Here is a 25,816-nt window from a genome sequence, read left to right on the forward strand (position 1 = left end):
AACAGTGATATAGGCACGAACAGGGAGCATTAAACACAGTGACATAAGCACTAACACGGAGCACCAAACACAGTGATATAGGCACTAACAAGGAGCATTAAACACAGTGACATAGTAACTAACAGGGAGCATTAAACACTGTGACATAGTAACTAACAGGGAGCATTAAACACAGTGATATAGGCACTGACAGAGAGCATTAATCACAGTGACATAAGCACTAACACGGAGCACTAAACACAGTGATATAGGCACTAACAAGGAGCATTAAACACAGTGACATAGTAACTAACAGGGAGCATTAAACGCTGTGACATAGTAACTAACAGGGAGCATTAAACACAGTGATATAGGCACTGACAGGGAGCATTAAACACAGTAATATAGGCACTAACAGGAAGCACTAAACACAGTGATATAGGCACTAACAGGGTGCATTAAACAAAGCGACATCAGAATTAACAGGGAGCATTAAACACAGTAATATAGGCACTAACAGGGAGCATTAAACCCAGTGACATAGTCATTAACAGGGAGCATTATAAGCAGTGATATAGGCACGAACAGGGAGCATTAAACACAGTGACATAAGCACTAACAAGGAGCATTAAACACAGTGATATAGGCACTAACAGGGAGCATTAAACAGAGTGACATAGTAACAAACAGGGAGCATTAAACGCTGTGACATAGTAACTAACAGCGAGGATTAAACACAGTGATATCGGCACTAACAGGGAGCATTAAACACAGTGACATAAGCACTAACACGGAGCACTAAACACAGTGATATAGGCACTAACAAGGAGCATTAAACACAGTGATATAGGCACTGACAGGGAGCAATAAACACAGTAATATAGGCACTAACAGGGAGCATTAAACACAGTGATATAGGCACTAACAGGGAGCATTAAACCCAGTGACATAGTAATTAACAGGGAGCATTATAAACAGTGATATAGGCACGAACCGGGAGCATTAAACACAGTGACATAAGCACTAACAGGGAGCATTAAACACAGTGACATAAGCACTGACAGGGAGCATTAAACACAGTAATATAGGCACAAACAGGGAGCATTAAACACTGATATAAGCACTAACAGGTAGCATTAAACACACTGATATAGGCACTAACAGGGAGCATTAAACAGAGTGACATAAGCACTAACAGGGAGCATGAAACACAGTGATATAGGCATTAACAGAGAGCGTTAAACACAGTGATATAGGCATTAACAGGGAGCATTAAACACAGTGATATAAGCACTGGCAGGGAGCATTAAACACAGTGACATAAGCACTGACAGGGAGCATTAAACTCAGTGATATGGGCACCAACAGGGAGCATTAAACACAGTGACATAGTAACTAACAGGGAGCATTAAACACAGTGATATCGGCACTAACAGGGAGCATTAAACACAGTGACATAAGCACTAACACAGAGCAGTAAACATAGTGATAAAGGCACTAACAGGGAGCATTAAACACAGTGACATAGTAACTAACAGGGAGCATTAAACGCTGTGACATAGTAACTAACAGGGAGCATTAAACACAGTGATATAGGCACTGACAGGGAGCATTAAACACAGTAATATAGGCACTAACAGGAAGCATTAAACCCAATGACATAGTCATTAACAGGGAGCATTATAAACAGTGATATAGGCATGAGCAGGGAGCATTAAACACAGTGACATAAGCACTAACAGGGAGCATTAAACACAGTGAATTAGGCACTAACAGGGAGCATTAAACACACTGATATAGGCACTAACAGGGAGCATTAAACACAGTGATATAGGCATTAAAAGAGAGCGTTAAACACAGTGATATAGGCATTAACAGGGAGCATTAAACACAGAAATATAAGCACTGACAGGGAGCATTAAACACAGTGATATAAGCACTGACAGGGAGCACGAAACACAGTGATATAGTCACTAACAAGGAGCATTAAACACAGTGACATAAGCACTAACAGGGAGCATGAAACACAGTGATATAGGCACTATAAGGGAGCATTAAAAACAGTGATAGAGGCACTAACAGGCAGCCTTAGGCACAGTGATATTGGCACGAACAGGGAGCATGAAACACAGTGATATAGGCACTATAAGGGAGCATTAAAAACAGTGATAGAGGCACTAACAGGGAGCCTTAGGCACAGTGATATTGGCACGAACAGGGAGCAGGAAACACAGTGATGTAGGCACTAAAAGGGAGCATTAAACATAGTGACGTAAACACTAACAGGGAGCTTTAAACACAGTGATATAAGTTCTAACAGGGAGCATTTAGCACAGTGACATAGGCACTGACAGGGAGCACTAAACACAGCGATATAGTCACTAACAGGGGGCACTAAACACAGTGATATAGGTACTAACAGGGAGCATTAAACACAGTGATATACTAACTAACAGGGAGCATGAAACGCTGTGATACAGTCACTAACAGGGGGCATAAAACAGTGATATAGGCACTCACAGGGAGCATTAAACATAGTGATATCAGCACTAACAGGGGGCATTAAACACAGTGATATAGGCACTAACAGGGAGCATTAAACACAGTGACATAGTAACTAACAGGGAGCGTTAAACACTGTGATATAGGCACTAACAGGGAGCATTAAACACAATGATATAGGTACTGACAGGGAGCATTAAACACAGAGATATAGGCACTAACAGGGAGCACTAAACACAGCGATATAAGCACTGACAGGGAGCATTAAACACAGGGATATAAGTACTAACAGGGAGCATTAAACACAGTGATATCGGCACTAACAGGGAGCATTAAGCACAGTGATATTGGCACTAACAGGGAGCGTTAAGCATAGTGAGATTGGCACAAACAGGGAGCAGTAAACACAGTGATATAGGCACTAACAGGGAGCATTAAACCCAGTGACATAGTAATTAACAGGGAGCATTATAAACAGTGATATAGGCACGAACCGGGAGCATTAAACACAGTGACATAAGCACTAACAGGGAGCATTAAACAGAGTGACATAAGCACTGACAGGGAGCATTAAACACAGTAATATAGGCACAAACAGGGAGCATTAAACACTGATATAAGCACTAACAGGTAGCATTAAACACACTGATATAGGCACTAACAGGGAGCATTAAACACAGTGACATAAGCACTGACAGGGAGCATTAAACACAGTAATATAGGCACAAACAGGGAGCATTAAACACTGATGTAAGCACTAACAGGGAGCATTAAACACAGTGATATAGGCATTAACATGAGAGCGTTAAACACAGTGATATAGGCATTAACAGGGAGCATTAAACACAGAAATATAAGCACTGACAGGGAGCATTAAACACAGTGATATAAGCACTGACAGGGAGCACGAAACACAGTGATATAGTCACTAACAAGGAGAATTAAACACAGTGACATAAGCACTAACAGGGAGCATGAAACACAGTGATATAGGCACTATAAGGGAGCATTAAAAACAGTGATAGAGGCACTAACAGGGAGCCTTAGGCACAGTGATATTGGCACGAACAGGGAGCAGGAAACACAGTGATGTAGGCACTAAAAGGGAGCATTAAACATAGTGACGTAAACACTAACAGGGAGCTTTAAACACAGTGATATAAGTTCTAACAGGGAGCATTTAGCACAGTGACATAGGCACTGACAGGGAGCACTAAACACAGCGATATAGTCACTAACGGGGGCATTAAACACAGTGATATAGGTACTAACAGGGAGAATTAAACACAGTGATATACTAACTAACAGGGAGCATGAAACGCTGTGATAATGTCACTAACAGGGGGCTTAAAACATTGATATAGGCACTCACAGGGAGCATTAAACACAGTGACATAGTAACTAACAGGGAGCATTAAACATAGTGATATCAGCACTAACAGGGGGCATTAAACACAGTGACATAGGAACTAACAGGGAGCATTAAACACTGTGATATAGGCACTAACAGGGAGCATTAAACACAGTGATATAGGCACTGACAGGGAGCATTAAACACAGAGATATAGGCACTACCAGGGAGCATTGAAGAGAGTGACATAAGCACTAACAGGGAGCACTAAACACAGCGATATAAGCACTGACAGGGAGCATTAAACACAGTGATATAAGCACTGAGAGGAAGCACTAAACACAGTATTATAGTCACTAACAGGGAGCATTAAACACAGTGACATAAGCACTAACAGGGAGCATTAAACACAGTGATATCGGCACTAACAGGGAGCATTAAGCACAGTCATATTGGCACTAACAGGGAGCGTTAAGCACAGTGAGATTGGCACAAACGGAGCAATAAACACAGTGATGTAGGCACTAACAGGGAGCATTAAACATAGTGATATCGGCACTAACAGGGGGCATTAAACACAGTGATATAGGCACTAACAGGGAACATTAAACACAGTGATATAGGCACTAACAGGGAACATTAAACACAGTAATATAGGCACTAACAGGTAGCATTCGACACACTGATTTCGGGACTGACAGGGAGCATTAAATGCAGTGACATAGGAACTAACAGGGAGCATTAAAAACAGTGATATGGGTACTAACAGGGAGCACTAAACACAGTGACATAAGCACTGACAGGGAGCATTAAACACAGTAATATAGGCACAAACAGGGAACATTAAACACTGATATAAGCACTAACAGGTAGCATTAAACACACTGATATAGGTACTAACAGGGAGCATTAAACACAGTGACATAGTAATTAACAGGGAGCATTATAAACAGTGATATAGGCATGAACAGGGAGCATTAAACACAGTGACATAAGCACTGACAGGGAGCATTAAACACTGAGATAGGCACTAACGGGGAGCATTAAACACAGTGATATAAGCACTGATAGGGAGCAGGTCGTGCCTCACAAACCTTATTGAATTCTTTGAGAAGGTGACTAAGGAGGTAGATGAGGGGAAAGCGGTAGATGTGGTATATATGGATTTTAGTAAGGCGTTTGATAAGGTCCCCCATGGTAGGCTACTGCAGAAAATACAGAGATATGGCATTGAGGGTGAGTTGGAGGTTTGGATTAGGAATTGGCTCTCTGGAAGAAGACAGAGGGTAGTAGTTGATGGCAAAGGTTCATCTTGGAGTGCCGTCACTAGCGGTGTTCCGCAAGGATCTGTTTTGGGACCATTGCTGTTTGTCATTTTTATAAATGACCTGGAGGAAGGGTTAGAAGGTTGGGTGAGCAAGTTTGCGGATGATACGAAAGTCGGAGGAGTTGTAGACAGTGAGGAAGGATATGGCAGGTTACAGCGGGATATAGAGAAGCTGCAGAGCTGGGCAGAAAGGTGGCAAATGGAGTTCAATGTAGCTAAGTGTGAAGTGATTCACTTTGGTAAGAGTAATAAAAAGATGGATTACTGGGCTAATGGTAGACTACTTGGTAGTGTGGAAGAGCAGAGGGATCTTGGTGTCCATGTACACAGATCTCTGAAAGTTGCCACCCAGGTAAATAGTGCAGTGAAGAAGGCATATGGCGTACTGGCTTTTATTGGTAGAGGAATTGAGTTCCGGAGTCCTGAGGTTATGCTGCAGTTGTATAAGACTCTGGTGCGGCCGCATCTGGAATATTGTGTGCAGTTTTGGTCGCCATACTATAGGAAGGATGTGGAGGCACTGGAACGGGTGCAGAGGAAGTTTACCAGGATGTTGCCTGGTATGGTAGGAAAATCCTATGAGGAAAGGCTGAGGCACTTGGGGTTGTTTTCATTGGAGAAAAGAAGGTTTAGGGGTGATTTGATAGAGGTGTACAAGATGATTAGGGGGTTAGATCGGGTTGACAGTGAGAACCTTTTTCCACGTATGGAGTCAGCTATTACAAGGGGGCATAGCTTTAAATTAAGGGGGGGTAGATATAGGACTGATGTTAGGGGTAGGTTCTTCACTCAGCGAGTCGTAAGTTCATGGAATGCCCTGCCAGTAGCAGTAGTGGACTCTCCCTCTTTATGGGTATTTAAGCGGGCATTGGATAGGTATATGGAGGATAGTGGGTTAGTGTAGGTTAGGTGGGCTTTGATCGGCGCAACATTGAGGGCTGAAGGGCCTGTACTGCGCTGTATTCTTCTATGTTCTATGTTCTATGATATAGGCACGAACAGGGAGCATTAAACAGAGTGACATAAGCACTAACAGGTAGCATTAAACACAGTGATATAGGCATTAAGAAGGGAGCATTAAACACAGTGATATAAGCACTGGCAGGGAGCATTAAACACAGTGACAAAAGCACTGACAGGGAGCATTAAACTCAGTGATATGGTTACAAACAGGGAGCATTAAACACAGTGACATAGTAACTAATAGGGAGCATTAAACACAGTGATATCGGCACTAACAGGGAGCATTAAACACAGCGACATGAGCACTAACACTGAGCACTAAACACAGTGATATAGGCACTAACAAGGAGCATTAAACACAGTGATATAGACACTGACAGGGAGCAATAAACACAGTAATATAGGCACTAACAGGGAGCATTAAACCCAGTGACATAGTCATTAACAGGGAGCATTATAAACAGTGATATAGGCACGAACAGGGAGCATTAAACACAGTGACATAAGCACTAACAGGGAGCATTAAACACAGTGATATAGGCACTAACAGGGAGCATTAAACAGAGTGACATAGTAACAAACAGGGAGCATTAAACGCTGAGACATAGTAACTAACAGGGAGCATTAAACAAAGTGATATCGGTACTAACAGGGAGCACAAAACACAGTGACATAAGCACTGACAGGGAGCATTAAACACAGTAATATAGGCACAAACAGGGAACATTAAACACTGATATAAGCACTAACAGGTAGCATTAAACACACTGATATAGGCACGAACAGGGAGCATTAAACACAGTGACATAGTAATTAATAGGGAGCATTATAAACAGTGATATAGGCACTAACAGGGAGCATTAAACACAGTGACATAAGCACTAACACGGAGCACCAAACACAGTGATATAGGCACTAACAAGGAGCATTAAACACAGTGACATAAGCACGAACACGGAGCACCAAACACAGTGATATAGGCACGAACAAGGAGCACTAAACACAGTGACATAGTAACTAACACGGAGCATTAAACACTGTGACATAGTAACTAACAGGGAGCATTAAACACAGTGATATAGGCACTGACAGGGAGCATTAATCACAGTGACATAAGCACTAACACGGAGCACTAAACACAGTGATATAGGCACTAACAAGGAGCATTAAACACAGTGACATAGTAACTAACAGGGAGCATTAAACGCTGTGACATAGTAATTAACAGGGAGCATTAAACACAGTGATATAGGCACTGACAGGGAGCATTAAACACAGTAATATAGGCACTAACAGGAAGCATTAAACCCAATGACATAGTCATCAACAGGGAGCATTATAAATAGTGATATAGGCACTAACAGGGAGCATTAAACACAGTGATATAGGCACTAACAGGGTGCATTAAACAGAGCGACATCAGAATTAACAGGGAGCATTAAACACAGTAATATAGGCACTAAAAAGGAGCATTAAACATAGTGACATAGTAACAAACAGGGAGCATTAAACGCTGTGACATAGTAACTAACAGGGAGCATTAAACACAGTGATATCGGCACTAACAGGGAGCATTAAACACAGTGACATAAGCACTAACACGGAGCACTAAACACAGTGATATAGGCACTAACAAGGAGCATTAAACACAGTGACATAGTAACGAACAGGGAGCATTAAACACAGTGATATCGGCACTAACAGGGAGCATTAAACACAGTGATATAGGCACTGACAGGGAGCAATAAACACAGTAATATAGGCACTAACAGGGAGCATTAAACCCAGTGACATAGTCATTAACAGGGAGCATTATAAACAGTGATATAGGCACGAACAGGGAGCATTAAACACAGTGACATAAGCACTAACAGGGGGCATTAAACACAGTGATATAGGCACTAACAGGGAGCATTAAACAGAGTGACATAGTAACAAACAGGGAGCATTAAACACAGTGATATCGGTACTAACAGGGAGCACTAAACACAGAGACATAAGCATTGACAGGGAGCATTAAACACAGTAATATAGGCACAAACAGGGAACATTAAACACTGATATAAGCACTAACAGGTAGCATTAAACACACTGATATAGGCACGAACAGGGAGCATTAAACACAGTGACATAGTAATTAACAGGGAGCATTATAAACAGTGATATAGGCACGAACAGGGAGCATTAAACACAGTGACATAAGCACTAACACGGAGCACCAAACACAGTGATATAGGCACTAACAAGGAGCATTAAACACAGTGACATAGTAACTAACAGGGAGCATTAAACACTGTGACATAGTAACTAACAGGGAGCATTAAACACAGTGATATAGGCACTGACAGGGAGCATTAATCACAGTGACATAAGCACTAACACGGAGCACTAAACACAGTGATATAGGCACTAACAAGGAGCATTAAACACAGTGACATAGTAACTAACAGGGAGCATTAAACGCTGTGACATAGTAACTAACAGGGAGCATTAAACACAGTGATATAGGCACTGACAGGGAGCATTAAACACAGTAATATAGGCACTAACAGGAAGCACTAAACACAGTGATATAGGCACTAACAGGGTGCATTAAACAAAGCGACATCAGAATTAACAGGGAGCATTAAACACAGTAATATAGGCACTAACAGGGAGCATTAAACCCAGTGACATAGTCATTAACAGGGAGCATTATAAGCAGTGATATAGGCACGAACAGGGAGCATTAAACACAGTGACATAAGCACTAACAAGGAGCATTAAACACAGTGATATAGGCACTAACAGGGAGCATTAAACAGAGTGACATAGTAACAAACAGGGAGCATTAAACGCTGTGACATAGTAACTAACAGCGAGGATTAAACACAGTGATATCGGCACTAACAGGGAGCATTAAACACAGTGACATAAGCACTAACACGGAGCACTAAACACAGTGATATAGGCACTAACAAGGAGCATTAAACACAGTGATATAGGCACTGACAGGGAGCAATAAACACAGTAATATAGGCACTAACAGGGAGCATTAAACACAGTGATATAGGCACTAACAGGGAGCATTAAACCCAGTGACATAGTAATTAACAGGGAGCATTATAAACAGTGATATAGGCACGAACCGGGAGCATTAAACACAGTGACATAAGCACTAACAGGGAGCATTAAACACAGTGACATAAGCACTGACAGGGAGCATTAAACACAGTAATATAGGCACAAACAGGGAGCATTAAACACTGATATAAGCACTAACAGGTAGCATTAAACACACTGATATAGGCACTAACAGGGAGCATTAAACAGAGTGACATAAGCACTAACAGGGAGCATGAAACACAGTGATATAGGCATTAACAGAGAGCGTTAAACACAGTGATATAGGCATTAACAGGGAGCATTAAACACAGTGATATAAGCACTGGCAGGGAGCATTAAACACAGTGACATAAGCACTGACAGGGAGCATTAAACTCAGTGATATGGGCACCAACAGGGAGCATTAAACACAGTGACATAGTAACTAACAGGGAGCATTAAACACAGTGATATCGGCACTAACAGGGAGCATTAAACACAGTGACATAAGCACTAACACAGAGCAGTAAACATAGTGATAAAGGCACTAACAGGGAGCATTAAACACAGTGACATAGTAACTAACAGGGAGCATTAAACGCTGTGACATAGTAACTAACAGGGAGCATTAAACACAGTGATATAGGCACTGACAGGGAGCATTAAACACAGTAATATAGGCAGTAACAGGAAGCATTAAACCCAATGACATAGTCATTAACAGGGAGCATTATAAACAGTGATATAGGCATGAGCAGGGAGCATTAAACACAGTGACATAAGCACTAACAGGGAGCATTAAACACAGTGAATTAGGCACTAACAGGGAGCATTAAACACACTGATATAGGCACTAACAGGGAGCATTAAACACAGTGATATAGGCATTAAAAGAGAGCGTTAAACACAGTGATATAGGCATTAACAGGGAGCATTAAACACAGAAATATAAGCACTGACAGGGAGCATTAAACACAGTGATATAAGCACTGACAGGGAGCACGAAACACAGTGATATAGTCACTAACAAGGAGCATTAAACACAGTGACATAAGCACTAACAGGGAGCATGAAACACAGTGATATAGGCACTATAAGGGAGCATTAAAAACAGTGATAGAGGCACTAACAGGCAGCCTTAGGCACAGTGATATTGGCACGAACAGGGAGCATGAAACACAGTGATATAGGCACTATAAGGGAGCATTAAAAACAGTGATAGAGGCACTAACAGGGAGCCTTAGGCACAGTGATATTGGCACGAACAGGGAGCAGGAAACACAGTGATGTAGGCACTAAAAGGGAGCATTAAACATAGTGACGTAAACACTAACAGGGAGCTTTAAACACAGTGATATAAGTTCTAACAGGGAGCATTTAGCACAGTGACATAGGCACTGACAGGGAGCACTAAACACAGCGATATAGTCACTAACAGGGGGCACTAAACACAGTGATATAGGTACTAACAGGGAGCATTAAACACAGTGATATACTAACTAACAGGGAGCATGAAACGCTGTGATACAGTCACTAACAGGGGGCATAAAACAGTGATATAGGCACTCACAGGGAGCATTAAACATAGTGATATCAGCACTAACAGGGGGCATTAAACACAGTGATATAGGCACTAACAGGGAGCATTAAACACAGTGACATAGTAACTAACAGGGAGCGTTAAACACTGTGATATAGGCACTAACAGGGAGCATTAAACACAATGATATAGGTACTGACAGGGAGCATTAAACACAGAGATATAGGCACTAACAGGGAGCACTAAACACAGCGATATAAGCACTGACAGGGAGCATTAAACACAGGGATATAAGTACTAACAGGGAGCATTAAACACAGTGATATCGGCACTAACAGGGAGCATTAAGCACAGTGATATTGGCACTAACAGGGAGCGTTAAGCACAGTGAGATTGGCACAAACAGGGAGCAGTAAACACAGTGATGTAGGCACTAACAGGGAGCATTAAACATAGTGATATCAGCACTAACAGGGGGCATTAAGCACAATGATATAGGCACTAACAGGGAACATTAAACACAGTAATATAGGCACTAACAGGTAGCATTCGACACACTGATTTCGGGACTGACAGGGAGCATTAAATGCAGTGACACAGGCACTAACAGGGAGCATTAAAAACAGTGATATGGATACTAACAGGGAGCACTAAACACAGTGACATAAGCACTGACAGGGAGCATTAAACACAGTAATATAGGCACAAACAGGGAACATTAAACACTGATATAAGCACTATCAGGTAGCATTAAACACACTGATATAGGCACTAACAGGGAGCATTAAACACAGTGACATAGTAATTAACAGGGAGCATTATAAACAGTGATATAGGCACGAACAGGGAGCATTAAACACAGTGACATAAGCACTGACAGGGAGCATTAAACACTGAGATAGGCACTAACGGGGAGCATTAAACACAGTGATATAGGCATTAACAGGGAGCATTAAACACAGTGATATAAGCACTGGCAGGGAGCATTAAACACAGTGATATGGGTACCAACAGGGAGCATTAAACACAGTGACATAGTAACTAATAGGGATCATTAAACACAGTGATATAAGCACTAACACGGAGCACTAAACACAGTGATATAGGCACTAACAAGGAGCATTAAACACAGTGACATAGGAACTAACAGGGAGCATTAAACGCTGTGACATAGGAACTAACAGGGAGCATTAAACACAGTGATATAGGCACTGACAGGGAGCATTAAACACAGTAATATAGGCACTAACAGGGAGCATTAAACCCAGTGACATAGTCATTAACAGGGAGCATTATAAACAGTGATATAGGCACGAACAGGGAGCATTAAACACAGTGACATAAGCACTAACACGGAGCACTAAACACAGTGATATAGGCACTAACAAGGAGCATTAAACACAGTGACATAGTAACTAACAGGGAGCATTAAACGCTGTGACATAGTAACTAACAGGGAGCATTAAACACAGTGATATAGGCACTGACAGGGAGCATTAAACACAGTAATATAGGCACTAACAGGGAGCATTAAACACAGTGACATAAGCACTAACACGGAGCATTAAACACAGTGATATAGGCACGAACAGGGAGCATTAAACACTGTGACATAGTAACTAACAGGGAGCATTAAACACAGTGATATAGGCACTAACAGGGAGCATTAAACAGAGTGACAAAAGAACTAACAGGGAGCATTAAACACAGTGATATAGGCATTAACAGGGAGCATTAAACACAGTGACATAAGCACTGACAGGGAGCATTAAACACACTGATATTGCCACTGACAGGGGGCATTAAACTCAGTGATATGGGCACCAAGAGGGAGTATTAAACACAGTGACATAGTAACTAACAGGGAGCATTAAACACTGATATCGGCACTAACAGGGACCATTAAACACAGTGACATAGGCACTGACAGGGAGCACTAAACACAGTGATAACTAACAGGGGGTATTAAACACAGTGATATAGGTCCTCACAGGGAGCATTAAACACAGTGATATACTAACTAACAGGGAGCATGAAACGCTGTGATACAGTCACGAACAGGGGGCATAAAACAGTGATATAGGCACTCACAGGGAGCATTAACTATAGTGACATAGTAACTAACAGGGAGCATTAAACACTGTGATATAGGCACTAACAGAGAGCATTAAACAGAGTGACATAAGAACTAACAGGGAGCATTAAACACAGTGACATAAGCACTGACAGGGAGCATTAAACACACTGATATTGGCACTGACAGGGGGCATTAAACACAGTGACATAGTAACTAACAGGGACCATTAAACACTGTGATATAGGCACTGGCAGGGAGCAATAAATACAGTGATATCTGCACTAACAGGGAGCATTAAGCACTGTGATATAAGCACTAACAGGGAGCATTAAACACAGTGATATCGGCACTAACAGGGGGCATTAAACACAGTGATGTAGGCACTAACAGGGAGCATTCAACACAGTGACATAGTAACTAACAGGGAGCATTAAACACTGTGATATAGGCACTAACAGGGAGCATTAAACACAGTGATATAGGCACTGACAGGGAGCATTAAACACAGTGATATAGGCACTAACAGGGAGCATTAAACCCAGTGACATAAGCACTAACAGGGAGCATTAAACACAGCGATATAAGCACTGACAGGGAGCATTAAACACAGTGATATAAGCACTAACAGGGAGCACTAAACACAGTGATATAGTCACTAACAGGGAGCATTAAACACAGTGACATAAGCACTAACATGGAGCATGAAACACAGTGATATAGTCACTATAAGGGAGCATTAAACACAGTGATATCAGCACTAACAGGGAGCGTTAAGCACAGTGATATTGGCACTAACAGGGAGCGTTAAGCACAGTGATATTGGCACAAACAGGGAGCAGTAAACACAGTGATGTAGGCACTAACAGGGAGCATTAAACATAGTGATATCGGCACTAACAGGGAGCATTAAACGCTGTGACATAGTAACTAACAGGGAGCATTAAACAAAGTGATATAGGCACTGAAAGGGAGCATTAAACAAAGCAATATAGGCACTAACAGGGAGCATTAAACCCAGTGACATAAGCACTAACAGGGAGCATTAAACACAGAGATATAAGCACTGACAGGGAGCATTAAACACAGTGATATAAGCACTGACAGGGAGCACTAAACACAGTGAAATAGTCACTAACAAGGAGCATTAAACACAGTGACATAAGCACTAACAGGGAGCATGAAACACAGTGATATAGGCACTATAAGGCAGCATTAAACACGGTGCTATCGGCACTAACAGGGTGCGTTACGCACAGTGATATAGGCACTATAAGGGAGCATTAAAAACAGTGATATAGGCACTAACAGGGAGCATTAAACAGAGTGACATAAGCACTAACACGGAGCATTAAACACAGTGACATAGTAACTAACAGGGAGCATTAAACCCAGTGACATAGTAACTAACAGGGAGCATTAAACACAGTGATATAGGCACTGACAGGGAGCAATAACAGCAATAACAGCAATATAGGCAATAACAGGTAGCATTAAACACACTGATATAGGCACTAACAGGGAGCATTAAACAGAGTTCCATAAGCACTAACAGGGAGCATTAAACACAGTGATATAGGCATTAACAGGGAGCATTAAACACAGTGACATAAGCACTAACACGGAGCATTAAACACAGTGACATAGTAACTAACAGGGAGCATTAAACCCAGTGACATAGTAACTAACAGGGAGCATTAAACACAGTTACATAAACACGAACAGGGAGCATTAAACACAGAGATATAAGCACTGACAGGGAGCATTAAACACACTGATATAGGCACTGACAGGGAGCATTAAACACAGTAACATAAGCACAAACAGGGAGCATTAAGCACAGTGATATTGGCACTAACAGGGAGCATTAAGCACAGTGATATTAGCACTAACAAGGAGCAGTTAACACAGTGATGTAGGCACTAACAGGGAGCATTAAACAGTGATATAAGCACAGACAGGGATCACTAAACACAGTGATATAAGCACTGACAGGGAGCACGAAACACAGTGATATAGTCACTAACAGGGAGCATTAAACAGAGTGACATAAGCACTAACAGGGAGCATTAAACACAGTGATATAAGCACTAACAGGGAGCATTAAACACAGTGATGTAGGCACTAACAGGGAGCATTAAGCACAGTGATATTGGCACTAACAGGGAGCGTTAAGCACAGTGATATTGGCACGAACAGGGAGCAGTAAACATAGTGATGTAGGCACTAACAGGGAGCATTAAACACATTGACATAAACACTAACAGGGAGCTTTAAACACAGTGATATAAGTTCTAACAGGGAGCATTTAGCACAGTGACATAGGCACTGACAGGGAGCACTAAACACAGCGATATAGTCACTAACAGGGGGCATTAAACACAGTGATATAGGCACTAACAGGGAGCATTAAACACAGTGACATAAGCACTGACAGGGAGCATTAAATACAGTAATATAGGCACAAACAGGGAGCATTAAACACTGATATAAGCACTAACAGGTAACATTAAACAGACTGATATAGGCACTGACAGGGAGCATTAAACTCAGTGACATAAGTACTACCAGGGAGCATTAAACAAAGTGACATAGTAATTAACAGGGAGCATTATAAACAGTGATATAGGCATGAACAGGGAGCATTAAACACAGTGACATAAGCACTAACAGGGAGCATTAAACACAGTGATATAAGCACTGACACGGAGCACTCAACACTGTGATATAGTCACTAGCAGGGAGCATTAAACACAGTGACATAAGCACTGACAGGGAGCATTAAACACACTAATATAGGCACAAACAGGGAGCATTAAACACTGATGTAAGCACTAACAGGTAGCATTAAACACACTGATATAGGCACTGACAGGGAGCATTGAACTCAGTGACATAAGCACTAACGGGGAGCATTAAACACAGTGACATAGTAATTAACTGGAAGCATTGTAAACAGTGATATAGGCACGAACAGGGAGCGTTAAACACAGTGACATAAGCACTAACAGGGAGCATTAAACAGAGCATTAGTCACTGTGATAGGCACTAACAGGGAGCATTAAAAACAGTGATATAGGCACTAACAGGGAGCATTAAACAGAGTGACATAAGCAATGACAGGGAGCATTAAACACAGTGACATAGTAATTAACAGGGAGCATTAAACACTGATATAAGCACTAACAGGTAGCATTAAACACACTGATATTGGCACTGACAGGGAGCATTAAACTCAGTGATATGGGCACCAGCAGGGAGCATTAAACCCAGTGACATAGTAACTAACAGGGAGCATTAAACACTGTGATATAGGCACTGGCAGGGAGCATTAAATACAGTGATATCGGCACTAACAGGGAGCATTAAACACAGTGACATAAGCACTAACACGGAGCATTAAACACAGTGATATAGGCAATAACAGGGAGCATTAAACACAGTGACATAGTAACTAACAGGGAGCATTCAACACTGTGACATAGTAACTAACAGGAAGCATTAAACACAGTGATATAGGCACTGACAGGGAGCATTAAACACAGTGATATAGGCACTAACAGGGAGCATTAAACCCAGTGACATAAGCACTAACATGAAGCATTAAACACAGTGATATAGGCACTAACAGGGAGCATTAAACACAGTGACATAGTAACTAACAGGGAGCATTAAACACTGTGACATAGTAACTAACAGGGAGCATTAAACACAGTGATATAGGCACTAACAGGGAGCATTAAACACAGTGATATAAGCACTAACAGGGAGCATTAAACACAGTGATATAAGCACTAACAGGGAGCATTAAACACAGTGATATAGGCACTAACAGGGAGTGTTAAGCACAGTGATATTGGCACTAACAGGGAGCAGTAAACATAGTGATGTAGGCACTAACAGGGAGCATTAAACACAGTGACTTAAACACTAACAGGGAGCTTTAAACACAGTGATGTAAGTTCTAACAGGGAGCATTTAGCACAGTGACATAGGCACTGATAGGGAGCACTAAACACAGCGATATAGTCACTAACAGGGGGCACTAAACACAGCGATATAGTCACTAACAGGGAGCATTAAACACAGTTATATCGGCACTAACATGGAGCATTAAGCACATTTATATAGGCACTGACAGGGAGCATTAAACTCAGTGACATAAGCACTAACAGGGAGCATTAAACACAGTGACATAAGCACTAACAGGGAGCATTAATCACAGTGATATCGGCACTAACAGGAAGCATTAAATACAGTGACATAAGCACTAACAGGGAGCATTAAACATAGTGATATAAGCAATAACAGGTAGCGTTAAACACTCTGATATAGGCACGAACAGTAAGCATTAAACATACTGATATGGGCACTAACAGGGAGCATTAAACACGGTGATATAAGCACTAACACGGAGCATTAAACACAGTGACATGGTCACTAAGAGAGAGCATTAAACACTCTGATATAGGCACTAACAGGGATCGTTACACACAGTGATATAGGAGACGTGGACCTTCCATGACTACCTGGTCAGGTTCACGCCTCCTTACAACCCACCCTCTCTTCCTGGCACCCTCCCCTGCCACCGCAGGAATTGCAAAACCTGCGCCCACACCTCCTCCCTCACCTCCATCCAAGGCCCCAAAGGAGCCTTCCACATCCATTAAAGCTTTACCTGTACATCCACCAATATCATTTATTCTATCCGTTGCTCCCGATGCAGTCTCCTCCACATTGGGGAGACTGGACGCTTCCTCGCAGAGCGCTTTAGGGAACATCTCTGGGACACCCGCACCAATCAACCCCACCGCCCTGTGGCCCAACATTTCAACTCCCCCTCCCACTCTGCCAAGGACATGGAGGTCCTGGGCCTCCTTCACCGCTGCTCCCTCACCACCCGACGCCTGGAGGAAGAACGCCTCATCTTCCACCTCGGAACGCCTCATCTTCAACCCCATGGTATCAATGTGGATTTCACCAGTTTCCTCATTTCCCTTTCCCCCACCTCAACCCAGCTCCAACCTTAACCCTACACTGATATATGCACTAACAGGGTACATTAAACACAATGATATAGGTACTAAAAGGGAACATTAAACACAGTGTTATAGGCACTAACAGGGGGCATTAAACACAGTGATATAGGCACTAATAGGGTATATTAAACACAGTGGCATAAACACTAACAGGGAGCATAAAACATAGTGATATAGGCATGAACAGGGAACACTAAATACAGTGATATAGGCACTAACGGAGGATTAAACACAGTGATCTAGGCACTAACAGGGAACATTAAACACAGTGATATAGGCACTAACATAGAGCATTAAACTGTGTGTTATGTGGCTTATCTGAAGTATGAATACAAAGAGAGATCTGTTGGGTATCTGTCCTAGGGATCCTCTGTAACTGTAAACAATGTCACTGTTCATGGCAGCAATGTGAACATTGATTATGAGTCTTGCCCACAATTCGGAAGCACTTAACAGATCATTGATAATTCCCGATAAAGGCAATATACTGCTGGAAACCTGAAAGAATCCTGAAGAAACCCAATGGGTCTGGCAGCAAACTGTGCAGAGAGAAACAGAGTTCATGCTTCGAGATCATTCTCCGTAAATACTGAGATGTGATAAGCACTGTATGAGCATCAATGCACAAAGAAAAATGTAACTAACATTTTTTATGGAATCCTTACAGTGTAGAAACAGGTCCACAATGGCCCTCCGAAGAGTATCCCACCCAGACCCATTTCCCTACCCTATCACTACATATTTCCCCTGATTAATGCACCTAACTTACACATCCCTGAACACTATCAGGCAATTTAGCATGGCGAATTCACCCTAATCTGCACATTTTTGGATTGTGGGAGGAAACCCACGTGGACAGGGGGAGAACGTGCAAACTCCACACCGACAGTCGCCTGAGGTTGGAATCGAACCCGGGTCCCTGGTGCTGTGAGGCAGCAGGGCTAACTACTGAGCCCGTGTGCCGCGCCCCCTCGATAACTAGAATATGATCCAAATATGAATGCATTTTTCTAAATCCAGATTTTTTCAAAAAACAAACCTCTTGTCGACTTGCCCTCTGTGGACAGCAATGATATACTGTTTGTTGAACAGTAGCTATTTGCATTGAGGTGTTGAGTGGTAGGGTTGAACTTTGACAATTATGGCTGAACATTGCCAGACTGTAAGGGCCTCAGGCCATCCATAACATGCGGTACATACCAGGGCTTTCATGCTATAATGTATCACATGCTATTACAGCACAGACAAACCTCCTTTCATTTTCTGTTTGATATGTGTTTACATAATTGTCCAGCCTGTTTCCAATCTTTCCAGCTGAGGTGTAACTCCCCCATTTTACAGGATCTCCCCTTCCTCAGTGCCTCGTAGATGCAACACTCGAGAGTCATACATTATGGAAACAGAACCTTTGGTCCAACCCATCCATGCTGACCATGATCCCAAACTAAACTAGTCCCATCTGCCTGCTCCTGGCCCATATCCCACCGAACATTTCCCATTCATGTACTTACCTTTTAAACATTGTAACTGTGCCCACATCCACCACTTCCTCTGGAAGTTCATTCCACAAAAGACTCATTCTCAGTGTAAAAATGTTGCCCCTCATGTCTTTTTTAAATCTTTCTCCTCTCACCTTAAGTATATGGCCCCTGGTCTTGAAATCCCTCACCCTAGGGAAAAGAACCTGCCATTCACCGTATCTATCCCCCTCATGATTTTATAAACCTCAATAAGGTCACCCCCCACTCTCCTATGCTACTGAAAGAAGTCCCAGCCTACGTAGCCTCACCTTATAAGGTGAGGGTTTCCCTCCATTCCCATCAATATTTTCCAAACCGTCTCCAGCTTAACAATATCCTTTCTTTAACATGGTGACCAGAACTCGACACAGTACTCCGGAAGAGGCCAACATAGCTGAAAGTACAGAGAGTCAAAAATACTGTCATCAAGGCCACTTCCAGTGCAGTCCTGGAGTTGTTAAAGGTGGAGGGTGTTCTTAATTCATTCATGGCACGTAGATGTCACTGACTGGGCTACCATTTGTTGCCAGTCCCCAGTGTACCTCAAGCAGGTCACAGTGAACTGGAATTTGTCTGTTTAATTTCTCCATTGTTTTACAATATCCTAACCCTTCTTTAGTGGAGTACTTAGAGTTCATTGAGAACAGCTAAAGAGCTGTGTGAATGCGAGTCCATTTATCCAATGCTCATCAGATTCCCCATTCTAACAGAATTCCTACTGTGTGGAAACAGGCCACTTGGTCCATCAAATCCACATGAACTCTTTGAAGAGCATCCCACTCAATCTCTGTGACCCTGCATTTCCCATGGCCAATTCATTTAGCCTGCTCATTATGGACAATTTCCCATGGCCAATTCATCTGACCTGCACATCTTTGGACTGTGGGAGGAAACCAGAGCACCTGAGGAAACCCACGCAAACACAGGGAGAACGTGCAAACTCCACACAGACAGTCACCCAAGGGTGGAATCGAACCCGGTCCCTAACCACTGAGCCAGCGTGCTACCCTTACTGAAAACTGAACTCAGCATGTGGAAATGGAGGAATAGCCAGCTCTCACTGACGTGTGACTTATAGAGAGGCTAAAATAAAATGTGTGAAAAGTATGTCTGAAGATTATTCACTAAATGTTGCCATTTTGCAATCCTAATCTGTAATAAACTTCAATAAGTTCCAAATTTTGGTGCACAAATTGGAAAATCACACTTTCAGTACAGATAAATGTAGAGTATGTTTGGAGTAAATAGCTATTGTTTAAAGAAACCATATCTGTAATTTTGAAGGTTTGAATTCTTATTTATAAATAAAACCTCGACTATTATCCAGCTGTAACCACTTATCTGTCCCTTATTTGCAAAGGGTTTGAAAGTAACGAACTCCCAAGTGCGTCTCAGTGCTGTTTTGATATTGTTTGTCTCATGTTCTGTGCTTCCTTTTGAAGCTGTAACTCAGATTGGGATCTTACTTATTAAGAGAGATGTGTAACTCAACTCTAGGCATGACTCTGTACACTACATGTCCAAAACCACAGCATGTAAACACACCAACATCTTGCAGATTGTCACTGGGGATACACTAATGAAAACATGTAAATGTTTCATCATGGGGAAGAGGAGAGAAAGTACAGCAGGATCTGCAGCCCAAACCGTTAGCACAAATCCAGTATTGGGGAAGGCAAATGGAAGTTGGCCTTTCTTCAAAGGAATGGGCCATTCAGCCCATCAAGCCCACTCCACCATTTAGTGTCACTTAAGCTGCTCAAAGACTTCAATGCCTCTATACACATTGGTAATCAACAAGGTACCAATCTCTATTTTAAATATACCCAAAGACCAAAGTCCTCTGTGCTAGAGAATTCCAAGATTCAACATCCTCTGTTTTCTCCGAGATGGAATCCCTCTTATTTTTAAATGGTGCGCCCTGCTCTGGATTCTCCAACTGGGGAAACATTTTACCAGAACCCAGCCTTGTCGCAGGTTTCACTGGGATCACCTTTCATTCTTCAAAACTCTTGAGAGGCCCGGTTTGCCCAACCTCTCATCATAGGACAGTCCTGATCAAGTCTGCTCAATCTTTGTTCTGAGTTACTAAAGCAGTAGTATCTTTCCCCAGATAAGAGACCAACATAGTAGTTGATCTAACCAATCTGCAGACTAACCAAACTTCACTATAATTAAAACAATACTTCACTATTCCTAATTTATAGATGCCAGTGTTGGACTGGGGTGTACAAAGTTAACAATCACACAACATCAGGTTATATTCCAACAGGTTTAATTGGAATTAAACCTATCGGACTATAACCTGGTATTGTGTGATTTTTAACTCACTATTCCCATACTCTTACGATAAAAGCTAACATTGCATTAGCTTTCCTAATAGCTACTGGGTTTATCGTTCCCTCTTTTCTCCCTTGCTCCTTTCTTAAAAAGTGGGGTGACATTTACATGTTTCCAACCTGCAGGAATCAATGGAATTAGGAAGGAGAATACCAATACATTGACTATCTCTGTAGCTACATCCTTCTGGGATGTAGACTATCAGGGTTCAGGAACCTATCGGCAACTGGCCCTATTAATTTCTCCAGTACAATCTTCTGACCAATACTAATTTCTTTCAACTCCTCATTCTCTAGAGTTACTTGGATCTCTAATTCTGGGAGATTTTTTGAAACTTCCTCAATGAAAACCAATCACAAAATAATAATTTAGATTTTCTGCCATTGTTCTATTCTCTTTTACAAATTCTTATGAATCTGCTTTTAGTGGACCCACATAATGTCAGCCAAACATTTTCTTTTTATGTACTTCTAGAAGCTTTCACGGTCCATTTTCATGGGGTTTTTTTTTCTGCATTTGAATTTTATTCAGCATTTCCTTATCAATTTCTTGGTCCTCCATTACAGCATTCTAAAAATGTTCCCATCCACAGATTTAGTACTATTTAGGTCAACTTCAAGAGTCTTTTTGGCAAATGGGACTGGATTGGGTTGGGATGGACAGGTTGGGCCACAGGGTCTGCTTCTGTGCTGTACACCTCTATGACTCTCCAACTTTATCTTATAAAACCATTAACCTACAAGCCCTTGATTTGATGGTGATGGTTCAGTGGGAGATATGCTAGGCCATAACGTTACAGATTGTGCTGGTGTACAATTCTGCTGTTATTGATGGCTCATAGAACCTCATAAATGTCCAGTCTTGAGTCGGTAGATCTGTTTGAAGTATGTCCCATTTAGCACGGTGATAGTGCCATACAGCACGATTCTCAATGTGAAGGCTGGATTTTGTCTCCACAAGAACTGTGTGTTGCTCACATTTACCGATATTGACATTGACAGATGCATCGGCAGCCGGCAGATTGGTAAGGATGAGATCAAGTATATTTTTCCCTCTTGTTTATTCCCTCACCTCCTGCTGCAGACCCAGTCTAGCAGCGATGTCCTTTAGGACCTGACCAGCTCAATCAGTAATGCTGCTGCCAAACTACTCTTGGTGGCGGACATTGAAATCTCCCACCTAGATACATTCTACAGCCTTGCCACCCTCAGTGCTCCCTCCACATGTTGTTCAACATGGAAGATTAGTGATTCATTAGCTGAGGGAGAACGGTACATGGTAACCAGCAGGAAGTTTCCTTGTCCATTTTTAACCTGAAACCGTGAGATTTCAAGGGGCCAAAGTTAGTGTTGAGCACTCCCAGGGTAACTCCTTCCTACTGTATCCCACTATGCGCCGCCTCTGGGCTGGGTCTGTTCTGCCAGTGGGTCAGGGCATATCCAGGGATGGTGATGGTGGTGTTTGGGACATTGTCCATGGGGTACGATTCCATGAGTATGTCTATTTCAGAATGTTGCTTGACCAGTCTGTCAGACAGCTCTCCCAGGTTTTGACACCAGCCCCCTGCGATGTTAGTGAGGAGGACTTTGCAGGATTGACAGGGTTGAAAACGTTAGCTCTATCCAATCAGATTCCACATGTTCTTCTGATCTGAGATCCTCCCTTACTAATGTACTGATCCCATCTCATATGATCAACAGCATTGATAATTTCCTTTTCCTTTTCCTTCATGTCCGTCTTTCCCAAATACCAAATATCTTTGAATCTTCATCAACATGCAGCCATCTATCTGTAATGTCAATTATTTTATACCCATGTATCTCTGTTTGTGCCTTTAGACATCTATCTTATTGCGAATACTTTATGCATTCAGCTAGAATGCTCTTAACTTTGTCTTACTGGCATCATTCCACATTTGAGGCATGGTATAGACAGGAGGGTCATCTTGCTACAACTGTACAGGGTGCTGCGGTAAAACCACCGCTGAAGTACCACTGCGCACTATCATGATCTTCTCATTGAAGGAAGGAGACATTTCCATTGGAAAGAGTTCAGAGAGGGTTCATGCAACTGCTGCCTGGGATGAAGGGGCTGTCTTATGAGGGAAGGTTGAGCAGGTTGGGCCGAGACTTCTTGGAGTTTAGAAAAAATGGAAGGTGATCTCGTTGGATCAGAAATGAGATTGAGGGGCTAGTTCAAAAAATAGCCCTAATTTTTAAATAAGTGGTTCCCTCATTTAAGATGGAATTGAGTGGGTAATTCAATGATCGGAGGGCCAGGATCCCAGGGTTCAATGTAGATCGAGTCATTGATTGTGTTCAAGACTGACATAGACCGTAGCAAGGTCAACCCTTATGACAAACAGATTTGAAACCAAGATTAGACAAGGCATGATCTTACAGGCAGTACGGTGGCACAGTGGTTCAATTCCTGCCTTAGGCAACTGTCTGTGTGGAGTTTGCACATTCTCCCCTGTGTTTGCGTGGGTTTCCTCCGTGTGCTCTGGTTTCCTCCCACAGTCCAAAAATGTGCAGGTTAGGTGAATTGCCCATAGTGTTAGGTGAAGGGGTAAATGGAGGGGAATGGTTCTGGGTGGGTTGCGCTTCAGCGGGTCGGTGTGGACTTGTTGGGCTGAAGGGTTTGTTTCCATACTGTAAGTAATCTAATCTAATCTTTGCTAAATGGCCTTTTGCTGTTCCTATATCATACATCTTCATATTCCTATGCTCACTGGAGTACAGGTCATTCTGAGATAATGCCACAGTTATGTTCCTGTGCAACCTCCCGTTATAGAAAATCACACTTGAGAAGATCACTCATAGAAAATCACTACATCTGTTCAGTAGAAAGTCTGCGTTATCCAAACAACATTCACAATTCGTCAATTGTGTTATAGCCAATTCATGCTGATAAAATGCGTGTTATAGCAGAATGACCTATAGCAATCTATCTCTCTGTATTTGAATTTATTCCTGTAGAAGGTATAGACCAGCATGCCAGTCTCCCTCATCTAACTTCAAGGGGGAGTTTGTAGTGCTGTGGTAGTGCCCTATCCCTGAGCCAGGAGGCCTGGGTTCAAGTCCCACCTAATCCAGAGGGTGTGCAATAGTGTCTCTGAATGAATTGATTAGAAAGTATCTGCTTTGCCTGAATTAAAACAGTTAAATCTTTAACAGTCACTGTCTTCTTCAAAATATTAAGGATTTGTCAGGCCAAAAGATCCAAAATCTATGTTATTCTAAATTTGTAATATTTTGATTAACTAAAGCATGGTTCAGAGAAGGAGTTTATTTTTCCCTTGACTGGCCTTTTCTAATCTTTCAGATGGGGTGAATTAATAGATACACAATACTTCGGGAACGGGATAATATTAACGATAGCAGAGAGACAAACCAAGTGAATCATCAGAAGGAACAGTCATTAGATTTAATGGGTATCACTTATCATCTAACATGTGCATTCATGTCATTGGCACTGATGAAAGTTCTGGAACACTTATCTGTCAGAAAATTACCTTCAGCAAAGCTGGAACAATAGTGACTTCTGTCCCTTTGACAAGACAAAAAAAAACTATGATGCTCTTTGATGGCAGTGTTCAACTGCGAGGGGAGCAGGGGGACAGTGGTGATGCAAACAGAGATTTTTAGATGTCAACAAGGGCGTCCATTTACTTAGCTTTCAGAATAATCCAGCCGCTTTTTGTCCTAGTCTTTGGCGTGTCCTCTAATCATTTGATATTATCCAAACTTGGCATTCGAAGGGTTTGGATGTGTGTTTTCTCTTGTGCTAATGAAGAGCAAAGACACTGGAAATGAGACTTACTTGCGGATGTGGGTGCAATGGGCGTAGATTCTCAGTTTGTCCCGTATCACTCGCCCGGGCCTGGGTTTCCTCTGCAGCCCTGCCACTTGAACAGTGAGGACTTTGGTTCCCACCAGCCGCTTGTAAAGCAGCGAAAGCCAATAGTCCTGCAATAGAGTCGAGAAAAATGATATTTGCAGATAATTAAAAGTAGAGTCAAATGACAATTGGCAAAGGGGATGAAGGCACATTACTGCCTGATAGCAACGCAAGTATCAACACACAGTGTATGTATT

At 42.1% G+C, this 25,816-nt stretch overlaps 1 protein-coding gene across 4 annotated transcripts in view; it reads right to left on the minus strand.

Annotated features, from left to right (window-relative positions):
* hpse2 (heparanase 2) overlaps window positions 1-25,816 on the minus strand; it is a 346,963-nt gene that overhangs the window by 52,384 nt on the left and 268,763 nt on the right. For all 4 annotated transcript variants that reach the window (XM_072557115.1, XM_072557114.1, XM_072557116.1 and 1 more), the window contains one exon: window positions 25,542-25,687. In XM_072557115.1, the coding sequence (XP_072413216.1) occupies window positions 25,542-25,687 (146 nt within the window). The remainder of the gene's footprint in view (window positions 1-25,541; window positions 25,688-25,816) is intronic.

Source organism: Chiloscyllium punctatum, chromosome 38 (assembly GCF_047496795.1).
Source record: "Chiloscyllium punctatum isolate Juve2018m chromosome 38, sChiPun1.3, whole genome shotgun sequence".
Classification (NCBI taxonomy): Eukaryota; Metazoa; Chordata; class Chondrichthyes; order Orectolobiformes; family Hemiscylliidae; genus Chiloscyllium; species Chiloscyllium punctatum.